The 16,917-nt window shown below is 36.6% G+C and overlaps 1 protein-coding gene across 3 annotated transcripts in view; it reads right to left on the reverse strand.

Moving 5' to 3' along the window:
- Window positions 1–1,309: 1,309 nt before the first annotated feature.
- chchd6a (coiled-coil-helix-coiled-coil-helix domain containing 6a) overlaps window positions 1,310–16,917 on the reverse strand; it is a 133,685-nt gene continuing 118,077 nt past the window's right edge. For all 3 annotated transcript variants that reach the window (XM_056449708.1, XM_056449711.1, XM_056449709.1), the window contains one exon: window positions 1,310–1,622. In XM_056449708.1, coding sequence (XP_056305683.1) covers window positions 1,599–1,622 — 24 coding nt within the window. In that variant the 3' untranslated portion in view covers window positions 1,310–1,598. The remainder of the gene's footprint in view (window positions 1,623–16,917) is intronic.

The raw sequence follows: 16,917 nt of genomic DNA on the forward strand, positions 1-16,917 counted from the left end.
GAAGCCTTTGTTAAACGGGTTTCATTGTTAATGACAAAATCATCCATTGCTGGTGAGTTTCAATTTAATTAGTTTAATCAAGTAATTTGATTAGACAGGACAGGCTTTTAGAATGTATTCGCAGCACTGAACGTGTTCCCAGATTACCTCGGAAGAACAAACTCAGTTGGAAGGCTGAGAGAACTCAGAAATATGTTGTGAGAATAAAGATGTCTGCATATTTAAGCCAGTCTTTAAATATAACTGCTCAAAACACCTTAATATTTTAGAGAAAGTAGTTAAAGTTTGCATAACCAATAACTGATCTTATCCACCCGAGAAATATGCAGCCTATTTTTGATTTCCTGACCTACGGATTAATGGCTGCACCTGCAGGTATAACAGAAATGATGTGCTCCATTTGCCCAGTGTCACCCACGTGACGGAACTCGTCATGAAAATCGTGGAAAAAAATTCAACATGCTAGACTTTCTGCTATGGTGTTGTGACGCGTCGCAGACATGATATCCGTTGCTGTGAACTATGCCACATTACACGAGTAGAAATGATTGAATCTTGTGTCACGACACCCATTTGTTGTTTACAACCTCTTACAACCAGGCCAGGGCTGGCCAACTAAACCGTGCCTAGGTCCGATTCGGAGCACTCACACTTGTCAAACGAACCAGGAAACGAGCCCTGGTGAAATGAAAGTCAACATTTGGAGTGGATCAAAAATATTGTTTTTATATTTTTAATAAATAATAAATATATAATATATAAATTAAGAATGAATATTATTTCATTCATAAAAGTATGTTATTGTAAAAAATATATGAAGTAATCAATACACATTTAGGTTTTAGGACCACTTCAAATGTTCTTTTACTATATACATTTCAAATTGATCAATCATATCCTTCGGCTTAGTGCCTTATTTATCAGGGGTCACCCCAGCGGAATGAACCGCTAACTATTCTGGCATATGTTTTACGCAGCAGATGCCCTTCCAGCTGCAACCCAGTACTGGGAAACATCCATACACTCTCATTCACACACATGCACTCATACACTATGGGCAATTTAGTTCATCCAGTTCACCTGTACTGCATGTATTTGGACTGTGTGGGGAAACCCGGAGGAAACTCACGCGAACAAGGAGAGAACATGCAAACTCCACACAGAAATGCCAACTGGCCCAGCCGGGGCTCGAACCAGCGACCTTCTTGCTGTGAGGTGACAGTGCTAACCACTGAACTACCATGCCGGCTCACAAATTGATCAAATTTTGGAATAATTTAAAAAAGACAATAAACAACAGGAGTCATGATCAGCTTTTGGGCAGCTATTCGTTTATGAAGTTTATGCTTTTGGCGAAAAACAATGCATAAATAAGAATCCCGACAAATAAAAGCATCAGTATTTCCTGAGTGCACTCTTATAAAAACGCCACTGTCCGTGCTGTAGCAGATAATGAAATACTCATGGAGGCCTGTGATCTGCAGTTCGGTACATTGGAGTCCCGGGATCAGATGGTAATTGGATGGAGAGGCTAAAGATGAAGCGGCCCGTGAAACCAGACACAGATCAACACGAGCCACAGGTGACCACGATCCTCTCTATCCATGATTCACCAGCAGATTCTGTGGAGAAAAGCCGGAGGAGGATGATGAGACATATTTTATAATCAATATCAAGACTTCAGGTCACAATTTATATGATTATCTATAATTCTTTGACAAGTGTAAATGGAGCAGCAGTGTGAATGCAGAATATTGAAATGCAGTCTGTCGATATACATGAATACTACACTGTACAAGATGTTAATAACAGTTTCCATATCTTTATCTGTCGAATTTTGATGTTAAAAATTTAACTAACTTTGATGTTGAACAGTTTAACAAAGTGACTTTTATTGACATTTTAGTAGTTTGAAATAATATAATGCATAAGAAATACCATATGGAGAAATAATAAGTTTCTAAAATAACAGAAAATGTACTGGCAGTTTATTACAAGGTTTTTGTAGCATAACATACAACACAAACTCAGACAATATATTCCATTAAACTATCAAAAATGTTAGTAAAAGTCCCTTTCAAACCCGGGAAAGTTGAAACCCCTGGCCCCGCCCACAAACACAGAGCAGATCCCGGATGAATCATGTCGCGAAGACGCTGTGCTCTGAAGTGTGAGAGAAAGGTAGTGTTATTTCCCTACCCAGTCAGTCAGTGGTTGAAGTTTATTTATGCAAAAATACCTCAACATTATAGCCCCAGCCTTGTGCTGTGTTCCTGTTATTTTTTCTGACGAGTGTTTCAGCAATCTACACACTTACAAAAGGGGATTCGTTGGCCGTATGTTAAAAGAAGGATCAGAAAAGACTATTGATATATGGGACTTTGTCAGAGCTTAACAGGAACTTTAAAGCACACAGTTCATGGATTGTTTTCTTTCTCCAGTTGACAAGTAGTGCGATTAAAATGGTTGCCTCCTTGTTTTCTCTAGCTTGCAAATTATGTATTTAATTGTGTTTTGTTACTTGTAACCGCTTGTGCTGTCTGGTTATTTCTTTATATTCTCATATTGTGTCTGAAAACACATTGAAAACGCCAATGTTTCCGGATTTAAGTGCGTATGTGAGCTCGCGATCTACTGTCGTTTGTTCTTGCTATGGCCATCGCCAGCCGTTGCTACACACATGCAGTAGTCAAGTTTCAAAACAGTGCAGCTTTTGCCGCTGTGTGGATTAATGCAGAATGTGTGTCACTGTTTTTACTTATGGTTAAGGATAGAGCAATATGTTGGTGTTTAACTGCATTGCTTTAATGCGCTCCTGCATTGGGCTCACACATACACTCTGCACTCTGACTGTTGATAAGCCATGCTGGGCATTTCTCTCTGTCTCACGTTGAACGCAGTCCGCCAATCACAACAGACTGGGTCACCGGACCAATCAGCACAGATTAGCATCGCGCTAAGGAGGGGTTTGGGAACAAATGAATCGCTGAACGAATCATATGGGAGTCATTGGGATAATTAGGTAAAATAAATGCATATTATAAGACAATGAAAGTGTTTTTTGACCTTGCATGCATATCAGCCTGTTGTTGGAGACCCCCAAAACCAAAATCTGACCTTTTATAATGCGAAATAGAGGCTCTTTAACTTGACTTCAATTTAGAATGTAATTTTGCGCAGCTTGTTAGTAAACAACATCTCTGTGTAGTAAATGCTGCTCCATCCAAATGCACATGTAGAGGTTTACTAGAACCGGCTTTACTGACAAAATACGCATGAAAATCGCATTTGAATAATCATCGTACCCTAGTAGAGTACAGCTTCGCAAAGCCAGATCATTACAATTTTATTTTATATTTAACAATTGTACAATCTAATAACTATTTTTATTTAAATGTAAAAAAAATTTAATTGGCATCAGCCGAATTGCTTGTAAAAAAAAAAATGTAAAAAAATATTGGTAATTGCATTTAGCTATGAAAAATCGAGTTTGGTGCACCACTAGTCTGTGCCATGAGCAGTTGTGGGTTTGGGGCAGAGGGGGTGGACCACACCGCATGGGTAATCATCAGCCAGCAAAGGTCAGGCTCTTAATTCCAGTCATTCGGAAGAGCTCCATACATTGGTGAGAGCAGATGGAGGGAGGACAGGTCATCAGAAGAGGAGGGAGATGAAGACCAAACAAAGACAATCAGCGAAAGGGAGGACACTATGATGACATCACTCAGATTCCGAACAACCCACATAACTATTATTTCAGAGCGTTCGCCTTGACCTCGACAAACATGCAGGCAAAACGAAGACGCTGCAAAGCAAGTTAATTAACAACCTGTCAGCCTCACCAAAGGGCCGGTTTAACCTCGGAGGATTCGCTTCTTTCAGCCCAGAGGTAGAAATCAGCCTGGGTCAGGAAATCTGCAGCATTGATACCAATTACTCTGCATGGCCCTCGGAACGACTCAAACAAACATTAAATTGGCTTTCAAAGAGGGTTAAGGGTTTTTTTAGTGAAAGGAGTGAATGTAGAAAAGACGCAAGTTACACATGAATGAGTGTTTCTTCAGCTATGGCCAATTTTGTTGGCCTTGTGGACTTTTGGAAAATAAACTTATTTTTCACATTTCACAAGTTTGACTGGTTTACTAACAATAACCAACATAGAAGCACCACATAAGCACTATTTAGATTGTTTCATTTATCTATGTATGTACAGCGGGGAAAACAAGTATTGAACACGTCAGGTTTTTTCCTGGAATTAATATCTCTAAAGGAGCTGTTGACAAGGAACTGAACCAGATTTTGGTGAAAACCCAAACAATACAAACATAAAAATAAAACAAAACAAAACTATTCTGAAAAATGAGTACTGAACTACTGAAATGTATTTATTACTTAATATAAAAGGCTTTTTTGGTGATGGCAGCTTAAAGATGCCTCTCATTTGGAGAATGTAGTCACATACAGCTCAGGTGTGATTTTTTTCACAGACCTCAACAGAGTGTACAAATCTAGATGCTTCTGTGGTTCTCGTCAGTCAAATTTGAACATTATTTTGTATTTTCTATTATATTCAAGTCAGGTGATTGGCTGGGCCATTCTTCAGCTTGATTTTCTTTCTCTGAAAGCATTTGAGAGTTTCATTGGCTGTTCAATACTTTTTTCCTGTGTCATTTCATTAAACATAACTTTATTTGTAAACTAATTTGATTTGTTTTCTTTTCATATATGGATTTCCTTGATTTCTACTAACATCCAGTGAAAATTTCAAGTCAACGGCACCTTTAGAAATATGTTTTCTGAGAAAAATGGTGACATATTCAATACTTACTTTCCCTACTGTATGTATGTATGTATGTATGTATGTATGTATGTATGTATGTATGTATGTATGTATTTATGTATGTATGTGAATTGTACTGGTGACACTGTATAATGCATATGGTGTTTTAATCATTTTTGAAAAATAACTCCCTAATCCTAATACAAACAAATTCATATTTTTACATGCTGTAATTTGCACAATTTAACATAACCCACAAATAATGTTATGTTCACAAATGATAACATTTTTAAAGTAAAGTTTTTCATCAATTTGCAAAACGCTTAAAGTTAACTATAACTAAAACCAATAAAAACACTTCTGCTACTTCATATACAATAAATGTTTAGTGGAATTTACCTAAAATTCATACAATTACTAAAATAAAGATGAATATATATATAACAGAATATATCATTTAGTAACACTTTATTTTAATGGTCCATTTGAGTATTAGTAGACTGTCTGCTTAATATCTGCTGATACTGCTCCTTCAACAGACAATTAACTGACTATAAAAAACTTTGCAAGTTCATGTCAATTTACACTAACTCTAACCACAACCCTTACCCCAACAGTCCACTTATTATCTAATGAGAGTTAGTTGGCATGTAGATTAGTTGCATTATTATTGCAATTTAACTTAAATTCAACAAACAGACCATCAAAAAAAAGTGTGACCTATTATTTTTTTCCTAATATACATGTACATACAGTATATGTGTATATCACAGCTGTTGTATCACAGTTAATTTAACTGATGTAAAAAAACACATTTGTAAAGTAGAAAAACAAATGTAGGCATGGTAAAACATTTTTGTGACCTTCGACGAAAAAAGAAAAAAAAAAAAGTGGAGAAGAAAAAGCCCCCAACACAGGTTCCACCAGAGCTACATTTAATTCACTAAAGATCACTCTCTATAAGTAACTCGACCTACATAACAGAGTACCACAAAGAAGCTGCCCAGCGGTCGCCTTCCACAGCTTTCACACAAGGCCACCGTCAACTCAGCAGGCTTGTATATGTTGCAGTCCCTTATTGATCGGACTGTCTTTCCCTGTGGTCAAAGGCAGCCAAAGCCAATGTTTGTGCAGAGAATCAGACTCTGATAACCCTCCTGAGGACCTCCTGGATCAAAACAGGGAACTAACTGGAGGTGGAGGAGAGGCTGAATGAAGAGTGTGGGATATAGAGATAATTACAATGGGTCCAACACTGAGCCCTGAGGAACGCCGACCCATCGACTGTGCCAATGTGGCGTATTGACCTGCGGTTGATGATAGTGTGGCGAAGAGTGGGTGTCATAAAAAAGGTTCAGAGCTGAGAAACGTATAACACAAATAAGAAAGCTGATAGATCAATATCACAGCGGTGACGGATTCCTCACCGTGTACAATGCATGAAGGACAAATGCTGACAAGATAGAATGTTTGAGTGCAAAGGAGTGAAAGAGCGAGATTGATGTTATTTGTGACCTTATACTACAATTTTATCTGACAAAAGAACACTTAAATATGAATAGAACACAACAGCATAAGCACTGCAAGTATGTGTCTGTGTGTGTTATGTAAGCATAATGATAAAGGTATGCATGTATCAGGGCTGCTTCCTCTGAAGAGGCAGCAGTTCAGATGCTTCTCAAAAGCAGGATATATTCAAAGAGCAAAAAATGAAAAAATATGACATTAAAATGCGTGATCACAGCTATTTTTTTTTTTTTTTTATGTAACACTGTCTAACAGTGACACTAGCAGGAACAAATTATAGAAAGAGACCAACAAGCCCATTGAGTTTTGACCAACCCAGGCTCATTTCGAAAACATAGCCCTATATCCATATCTGGAGAGTGCCAAATACGGCACCTGATTTGTAAAAATAAATTGTTTTTCTACTTTACAAATTGTTTTTCTACTTTACAAGTCAGAGGAGGTATTGTTTCGCAAATCCACTAGAGGCCGCTGTGTATGCTTTTTCAGATCTTAAATTTCTCTTGCGAGTGCCATTTCCGCCTGCTGTTCTCACGTAAATCCACCAGAGGCCGCTGTCAACTGACTGAATCGACTGATCACCTTTCTCCTTCCCTAAACCCAACCAATAGTGTTTTCGAAAGCACCGATTGACCAGCGCCCACACACTTTCCTAAACCCAACCGACAGTGTTTTCAAAAGCAATCCAGAAAAAGAAAAGCCCTCGTCTGATTGGTTATGCTATAAATCCCACCTTTATTTTTCCATGTGCATTTTGCAATCCGAAATGTAAATGACCACAATTTTGGAAATAATTGGAAGACTAAAGATTAAATAAACAACTGACATTCTTAAAATATAATTTGAAAAAGATGTGATTCATGGGTTTTTTATGAGGAATCAGCTTGGAAATAACAATACATCTTAGCTTATGCAGAGTGCAGACTGCATGATTTTACCCCCGATTTTGACTCGCTGACAGGTTTTGAGAAATCGCCTACAAATGCCTGAAATCCCAGGCAAATCGGTCCTCATTCACGGGAGTAACAATCACAGTGTGAACTATCAAAGACGCGATCTGAGAGAATCGCCGATGCCCGTGAGATATTTGGAGCTAAATGCTTGGAGCTGTCTGCAATTCAAATCATGCAGTGTGAAATGAGTTTTGACTGAAAACAACATCAGCGATCCCCTACAGCCAATGAGAGAGCAGCATCCACTAGTGTGTGTATCTGCAGGTCAGAGGGAGGTTAAGGGAGCAGTTAAAAGTGTTCATTTTCAGTTTATTTGGACCCAAGAAAAAAAACTTGTGGAAATTTGCCAGGAGCACCCGTGTCTGTTTGACATGACATGTAAGAAATATCACAACCAAGTTGAAAAGTTTTTAAAAAGTTGAGCAGAAATTGCTAATTCCCTTTAAATCCAGGTAAGCAAATATGTACATTTTCTTCCCCATTTGAGGCTTCTTTGTCATTATGTAGCAAAAGACTACATGTTTTGAATTGTGTGATCCATCTTGCAAGTGTAAACAAAGCAGCGACAAAATGCTACCGCAGATAGTCATGCAGTATTAAAATATCTGTGACATGACTAGGCAGGGGTCGACAACCGTTTTCAAGGTATACCGCGGGTTGGAAAAGTCAAGGTTTTAAAACCGCAAAAAAAATCTGTAATATTGTTCCTAAGGTATGTGTAATATTTTTTATTTAAATTTTTTTAGTTTTACAGTATCTCCAGCAGAAAAGAAATCCAAAGTTGCCATTTTAAATTGTAAAGAAATCTGTGTTTTTAAAACTAATGAAGACAGCAGAAGTCTGTGATTCATTTTCATTTTTTTAGCCTGACATGTTTACTGCTCCAAAACATTTAAAATATTTCAAAAAATAAAATATTTTGTGTTCAAAGGGGAAAATATTTGTTGTGTTTTACCCAGACATTTAAAAAGAATATATTTCAGAGCTGTAATCACAATACTGTGAAAACGTGATGTTTTTATCCAAAGTTATCACACAGTCAGAATCATACTGTATACCTGCCCATGCTTAGACACGACTACTTTAAAAATCATGCAGTCTGAACTCGACATTAGTTTAATGACTGATGATTGAGGTGACTAAACAAACAAACACCTAAAAAAGTGAGTAAACACTCACACACAAAGATTTTCTAGATACAATGCTCAACATACATCCCATTTTGAAAAGGAATATTGTTATCCATTACTCAGTATAGGTCATATATTTTGGTCGATTTAAATAAAACACATTTATTAAATGGATATATTTATTAAAATAATATTTTAATCAGCGAACATCTTTAGAAATATACAGATAATACATTTCAATTCATGCTAAAAATTGGGAAAAAAAATTACAAACTACAAAATTTCAACCCAAATTTTTAATTTTGCTCTTTTAAAAATTTTCATTCAATATTTTTCCCTAACATATACATTTGGGTGTACTGATTTTGGACCATTACCAGAAGTTATTTTGTTAGATTAGCTCCAGATTTGGCTTCAGTACTGAGTAATCTAATCTGTATGCACAAATTGACTAATGTAGAGCGCCCTATAGAAAATATTCAGTTAAATGAGAGATTGTGAAAGGTGTACTTGTTATATTATTATTATTTTATTATTAATAATAAGCATAACCCATTCGGTTAAATCTGGGTTATAGCATAACCATGTTTCAAAAATATAATAAAATAAATCACATTTACCAACATCCCTCTTCTTTCATGATATTTATCGGCAGAATTAATCAATCACATGAGATCAAACAATAGACAACCCCAACCATCCAATCAATCCCTGACAAACGAAATCAAGCTCCACCCTACATTTTCTCTTGATTCACTTTATAAAAAAATACAACCATTTCCTGCCATTTTCTGGGGCACTGTGAACCCTTTATGTATCTAAATAGCTAACCGGATGTCCACCAAACAAAGTGATGTAACGTGGAGAAAGAGTTGAGCTGATGTTAGAGTTTCATTTTCCTCGTTCTCTGAGGTGTTGTCTAAACTGCTCTCACCATTAAGGACAGGACCAGACAGCTGCTGCCGCTGCGATGGCAAACAAGAGCGAAGCAGATGAAGAAGAACGATCAAACAAGACAAACAAACAAGGCCGAGAGGGAGCTCGACTCTGAACTCTACACAGAGCAGAGCACATGAAGAGAAGAAAAAAAATTTGCCAGCAGCGACAGCGAGTTTATCTACAAGAATTTTAACTTCACCAACTTCTGATGCGCTGCTCTCTGATCTGTTGGCTCTTTTCATTTCAGCTTAAAAATCACACAGACACGGGCAATCAAATATGCGCAAGAAAGTTCTCCGCAACACATCTTGCATAAAGCACGTCCTGAATCAGGCATTTAATAAGCCTGATAAGAGCTGATCTAATTATTTTTTACTTCACCTTTTATTAGGTGGGAAGTTTCAATGAGCCGTGTTCATTTGTTTCATGAAAAGATTCAATACTTTAAGACCTTAAAAACTAAAAATGCAAAACAAATAAAGAACAAAATGTCAATTCTCACCGAGAACAAAACGAACATTCATGAGGCTACATTAAAACTATATTCACTCTCATCAAATATGTGGTCCTGATCAACAAAGCTCTTCAAGATGGACTGCCATTGATGAAGGTAACAATAAGACATCAGATTCTGCTGGAAAATGCTGCAACAACACCTACCAGTTCAAAAACAAAAGCATAACTGTTTATATACAGCTCTGGTGGCAAAAAGACCATTTGAAAGTTGCTATCGGTGCTCTGGATTTGCCAATAATAGGTACAGGTATGTGTTTTGAGTAAAATGTTAACTTGGTAAGTGATGTGTTTTATTAAAATTTCATATAAGAATATTAACATTTTGCGCATGAATTTGCAGAAAACAGGCCAGTATTAAATGTTTTGTTATTATTTGAAATCTGGAAACAAGAAATATGTTATATTTTCTGCAAAACAATGCACTAAATGATAATATAGGCATCTGGAATTTGTAAAATATAAAGTGCATGCAGAAAGTATTCAAAGCGCTTTACTTTTTCCACATTTTTTTATGTTAAAGCCTTATTCCTAAATGGATTAAATTAATTAATTTCCTCAAAATTCTACACACAATACCCCATAATGACAATGTGAAAAAAAGAAAAAACCGGATAAATCACATGTACATAAGTATTCACAGCCTTTGCTCAAAACTTTGTTGATGCACCTTTGGCAGAAATTACAGCCTCAAGTCTTTTTGAATATGATACCACTGACTTTTCATGCAGGTTATCTCTGTACATTGCTGCATTTATCTTTCCCTCTAGTCTTCCAGTTCCTGCTGCTGAAAAATATGCTTCACTGTAGGGATGGTATTAGCCTGATGATGAGCGGTGCCTGGTTTTCTCCAAATGTGACGCCTGGCACTCACTCCAAATAGTTCAATTTTAGTGTCATCAGACCAGAGTATTTAGTTTCTTATGGTCTAAGATGGCTTTTTGGAAAACTCCCAGCGGGGAGTGGCTTCTGTCTTGCCACTTACCATACAGGTCTGATTGGTGGATTGCTGCACAGATGGTTGTTCTTCTGTAAGGTTCTCCTCTCTCCAAAGAAGAACGCTGGAGCTCAGATAGAGTGACCATCTAGTTATTGATCACCTCCCTGACTAAGGTCCATTTCCCCCCCATCCCTCAGCTTAGAAAGCCGGCCTGCTCTAGGAAGAGTCCTAGTGGTTCCAGACATCTTCCACTTACGGATAATGGTGGCCACTGTGCTCACTGGAACTTTCAGAGCAGCAGAATTTTTTTCTGTAACCTTCCCCAGCCTTGTGCCTCAAGATAATTCTGTCTCAGAGGTCTACAGACAATTCCTTTGTCTTCATGCTTGGTTTGTGCTTTGACATGCATCGTCAACCCTGGGATCTTATATAGACAGGTGTATGCCTTTTCAAATCATGTCCAATCAACTGAATTTATCACAGGAGAACTCAAATTAAACACCTGAAACACCTCAAGAATGATCAGTGGAAACAGAATGTACCTGAGCTCAAAGGCGAAAGGCTGTGAATATGTACACGTGTTTTTTCAGGTTTTTTATTTTTAATCAATTTGCAACAATTTCAAAAAATCTTTTTTCACATTGTCATTACGGGGTATTGGTGTTTAATGCATTTTTAAATCCATTTTGGAATAAGGCTGTAACATAAAAAAGTGGAAAAAGAAGTGCTATGAATACTTTCCGGATGCACTGTAAATAAATGAATAAAAACAACTTGTAACATAGTAAAAAAACATTTTTTTCTTCAGTATAACATTAAGAAGATTTTTAGTTGAAATTGTGGTCCGTGTTTACAGACAATTTTTCTGTATTTGTGACGGTGTTCCTTAAGGCTCAGTGTTGGGTCCATTTTAATTGTCTCTATATCCCTCAGGAGGGTTATCAGAGTCTGAGTCTCTGCACAAACATTGGCTTTTCTGATCACCTTGGTCTTGAGTAGTATAATCGCAGATATTTTACTAATGCGTTGGTTCATGGTCAGGATTTCTGAAAGTCTTGTTAACTTGTTCACAGCCAACATTTGCTTCATGTAAGCCTTAGTGGTTGTTCATACAACTAAAGCTGACGGTAAAACAGATTGGCCTTCAGAACATGTGGAAGTCGGAAACACACATTCACACTTTTATCTTTCAAACACGAGCACAATGTCACTTACTTTCTTTCTAAAAGGTCAGGTGGGTTCAGTGACCCCAAGCTCTCCGGCCACTACATCATGTCTGCTGTGACAGGACAATGTGAAAAGGAACGAATATATGCATGACCTCTGGCCTCTCCATTTCTGGACATAAAGCTGGAAATGGCCTTTGCTCTAATGACATCATCATCATCATCCAACAACAGCTATTCTAAAGAAAATAGAAAAGCCACTTTTTCTGTGGCTTCAATAAAATATACTGATTTGACAACAAAACCGCAAATTACAATATCACATATTTGGCCTGCAGCACTTATCTAATATCACATTACTTTATGGCACAAGAACTAAATATAAATATATCTAAAAATGTGAATAGTTGTTAAGCTAAAGTCAAATCCTCCTTTATTTAATCACTCTCCTTCACATAAACTGCAATTTAATATCATTTAATACAATTTACAGGGTTCCCACTCTTACATGAACAACAGATCCAAGGATTTTTTACATTTTAAAATCAAGAACTGCTGTAATTTACATCACCAGCATGTTTAGCTAACATTAACTTACATTTATTATCATTACATTTAAATGAGCTTCTACACAGTGTTTAACACAGCACCAAGTGAATGAAAACATCCAGCTGAGGGTAAATCTGAAAGTACACTGTGTTTAAAACTATTGATTCTTTAACAAAATAGTCAACTCAGAGTCGAATAAATGAATCGTGTTGGGTTCGGATCTTTTGCCTGAACGCATCAACATTGACATGGTACATCACTAAATATAAAGTGCCGGATCTGGTAAAACGTGAACGCGCCTTTCCCTTCAGACACTAGCGGGGCATGGGGGATCACGGGACTGATCTTGACGCGAAGATGATGATCATTGACAGATGGAGATTTGGCTGCGAGGAATAAACGCTTAAAGTTCATTTTCACAACAACACCACAATATAGCCAACCCAGTGCTGTGTTTGTTCCTGTCATTTTTCCTGGCTGGGTCGGCTGGAATTTCTGTGAGGAGTTTGCATGTTTTCCGGTGTTTGTGTGGGTTTCGTCCAGGCGCTCCGGTTTCCCCCACAGTCCAAAGACATGCGCTATAGGTGAATTGGATGAACTAAACTGGCTGTATAGTAGGAGCGCGCGTGTAAATGAGCAAGTGTATGGGTGTTTCCCAGTAATAGGTTGTGGCTAGAAGGCAATCCACTGCATAAAACATATGCTGGAATAGTTGGCGGTTCATTCTGATGTGGCGGCCGCTGATAAATAAGGGAGGAAAATGAATGAATGCGTAATATTTACATGCGGTTTATGAAATTTAAATAAAATTTGCATTATTTGTCATAGTTCTTGTACAGGATTTACATTTAAGATTTGTAAATTAAGAATATCTATTTTTTTATTCTGTTTTTGACAGCAGCTAAGCACAATTGTTAAAAAATAAAATTTAATTCAAGCACTTTCAAGGATCTGTGTTTGCTTTTAAGTACTTTCCAGGCCTTAAATCCATATGTCTGAAATTCAAGTACTTTCAAGAAGAGTGGGAACATTAGATTTAATATAATGAGAACTTATTTCTTCATTTTTAATTTCCAATACGTCTCAAAACATGTACTGTTTAATTTACATTTTCAAATTTCTTGAATTAAGTCAAGAAGTCATTTTTTCAACACATTTCTAAACATAATAGTTTTAACTAATTTTAATAACTGATTTCGTTTATCTTTGCCTTAATGACAGTACATAATATTTTACTAGATAGTTTTCAAGATACTAGTATTCAGCCTAAAGTGGAATTTAAAGGCTTAACTATTGGTTAACTTGGTTAATTAGGCAAGTTAGGGTAATTAGGAAAGTCATTGTGTAACAGTGGTTTGTTCTCTAGACTATTGAAAAATAAAGTGGGGGGTGCTAACGATATTGACCTTAAAATTGTTTTTAAAAAGAATTAAAAACTGCTATAATTTTAGCCAAAATAAAAAAAAAACAATTATATACTTTCTCCAGAAGAAAAAAATATTATAGAAAATACAGAAAAAAAACTATGCACTGTTAAATATCATTTGGGAAATATTTGAAAAAAAAAATAATCACACGGGGGCTTCAACTGTATATATTTTTGTATTACACATTTGAATTTAAAAAATAAAAGTTAAAATTAAAAAAACATGAACGGTTAATCAATGTCATGTTAAAAAACCCAGCTGAAATCTGTCTGAATATTTAAAAAAAAAAAAAAAAAAACTTTATAATTTGAATCACATCTATTCATGGCTTTTACACAGACAGTAAAGTTTATAATTTTTTGTTTAATTTATTATGGAAAAACAACAATTAAGAAGCACACTATAGTATCGTTATCAGCTCCCCCAATGTGCATTTAGTCAGAGCTAAATCAGAGATCCATCACTTCAGGCGCTTGACAGGCAATCTAGCACTCAAAGAAACTTCTTACCCACCAGCTGTAGAAAAGAGAGGTGAAACAAGAAAGCAGAGCAAATAAAAAAAACACACAAAAAATATCCCTGTACCACCTGAATGATAGGAGCGTTCACTTTTCCCAAAATGCTTTTTCAATTCAATCAAGAAGCCATTTCTTCCATCCGAACAGTCTGAAACACAATAACCTCATTCTGAAAACAAAAAAGCAAACAAAAACCTGTCTGTTGTAGGTAAAGGAACCCACAATTTGGTTGCTCTTCCTTATGATGTCTGATGACAACCGTAAAAAAAAAATAGATGTCTTTGAAGCCAGTCCGTGGAGGTACTTCAAACCTGCCTTTGTGGATGGAGTGATGGCCGGTCCAAACAGTGTGTTTGCCGCTCCTCCTAACAGCTTCAATAGAATAAAACAGAGGAAAGAGCTTTTTGGAGACCAGACAGACAAAGTGAGCCCGCCTTGTTCAGGCGCCAAATGGGAAACAGCACACGGATGCTTTCGGGGTAACAAAGCAAGAAAGCCATTCCTAATGCATTTTTATCACACCTGGAGAGTGTTGGGGAAAAAAATAAGAGAGAATGGACTGCAGTGTTACTCAATGTAAAAAAAAACCTGAGAGATTCTATAGTTCAAGTCCTGAAGCCGCTTTTTAGCTGAACAATGTCTGTCCGGTGGATAATCAGGGTTATCTGAGGGAAAACACAGTGGTGTGACTGCGATACCGAAAGGTCACGTCGGCCATTGTGTTTCAGGCTCTTGGCTTCAGGTTTCCCCCTGCTGACTGTGGCTTCAAAGCCTTTGTTAGGACGTTCATAGGCCATGTGGCAAGCCTGAGCCAAAATGAAGCCTTCAGAATAGGTTTGATATGCCGTTTGATAGTGCGAAGTGCAGACAATAGCGATAGAACGATTGGAGGGGAAAGCATAGAAGCAAGTCACAAGAGAAGAACTACAGATTGGAAGATGAATGGAGAATTACGGATACAAAGAGCATGTAGTCAGCCATTTTTTGGATCTGATCTTTTTGTATTACAAGCATAGAGTATTGTCACATTTGGTTCCAATGTCCCTCCATCACAGAAAAAGAAAAGGTAGCTACTGTAGGTGCAAATTAAATCAATTTCAGCGACAAAGGCCTAACAACACACAAGCTGCTGTAAAGATTTTAACACTAAGATAAAAACTGAGATTTTGATTTATGCAATTACACTGAATGAGGCTTTGAAGCTTTCAAACTTTAAAATAAAGACACCAGAAAAGTATGATGAAAGTGTTGCATACAAGTTATACAATAGCTTTGTGTGAAATACAGATTGAAATTTAGGTTGCTAACTACTCAAGAACTTTTCAATCCACCATTAACGTGTTCTTGAGGTGTTTAAAGAATCGTTTGAGTTAGACTTATTGGTTTGAGTGATTTGTTTAGATAAGATTTATTACAGAAGGGTATTTTTGGGAAGAAAGAGATGCATATGCAACAAAAATCAGTCCAAGGCACTCATAAAAATATGGAAAAAAAAATTTAAAAAGAAATTTGTATATTTTTTCCACATTTTTCGAGTGCCTTGGACTTACTTTTGCAGTTTATTCTGATGAATCCCTTACCCAGAGAGCACTGACACTTTATTTAAGCTATTCCTGAGCACTTTTTGTCTGATTTTGGAGATGTATATGCATTTGACAGGTCAATAAGTAAGTTTTCCATTGATTTATACTTATTATATGTAAGGACAAGGGCGGCACGGTGGCTCAGTGGTTAGCACTGTAACCTCACAGCAAGAAGGTCACTGGTTCGAGGCCCCAGTTGGCATTTCTGTACGGAGTTTGCACGTTCTCCCCGTGTTGGCATGGGTTTCCTATAGTTAATAGTGACCCCTGATAAATAAGAGACTAAGCCGAAGAAAAATGAATGAATGAATTATAGAACTATATTTGGCAGAGATACAGCTGTTTGAAAATTGAAAACCCGAGTGTTGAAAACAAAGAATTTCTATTTATTTTTATTAAATGAAGTGTTTAGCATTGCACATTACTAATCAAAAATTAGATTTTGATATATTTAGAATAGGAAATTTATAAAATATGTTCAGGTAACACAATCTTTACTTAATATTCTGACATTTTTGGCATAAATAAAAGCAATATGTTTGACCCATACTATGTATTTTTGTTTTCATTTTTATTTTGCCTCAATTTTGGCTTTAGGGGATGTAAGATAAGACTAGTTTTGTGAGTCCCAGGGTCACAATTCAGACTCGATACATTTTCAAAATCAACTGATTGAGTAGGTTTACATGGACACCCAACCCATACCCAACCTAACCCAATTTTAATACGACTGAGATGATACTCTGATTAAGAGAATACCATATAAACAGCTATTTTTGATTACCTTAATCCGACTTAAATCGGACATGTGGAGTATGCCGATTTAGTAGCATAATTAAAGTGCAGTACAGACATGCAAACACCTTAATCAAACTATTACCGTCATGTAGAA

The sequence above is a fragment of the Danio aesculapii genome, chromosome 23 (genome assembly GCF_903798145.1).
Source record: "Danio aesculapii chromosome 23, fDanAes4.1, whole genome shotgun sequence".
Lineage (NCBI taxonomy): Eukaryota > Metazoa > Chordata > Actinopteri > Cypriniformes > Danionidae > Danio > Danio aesculapii.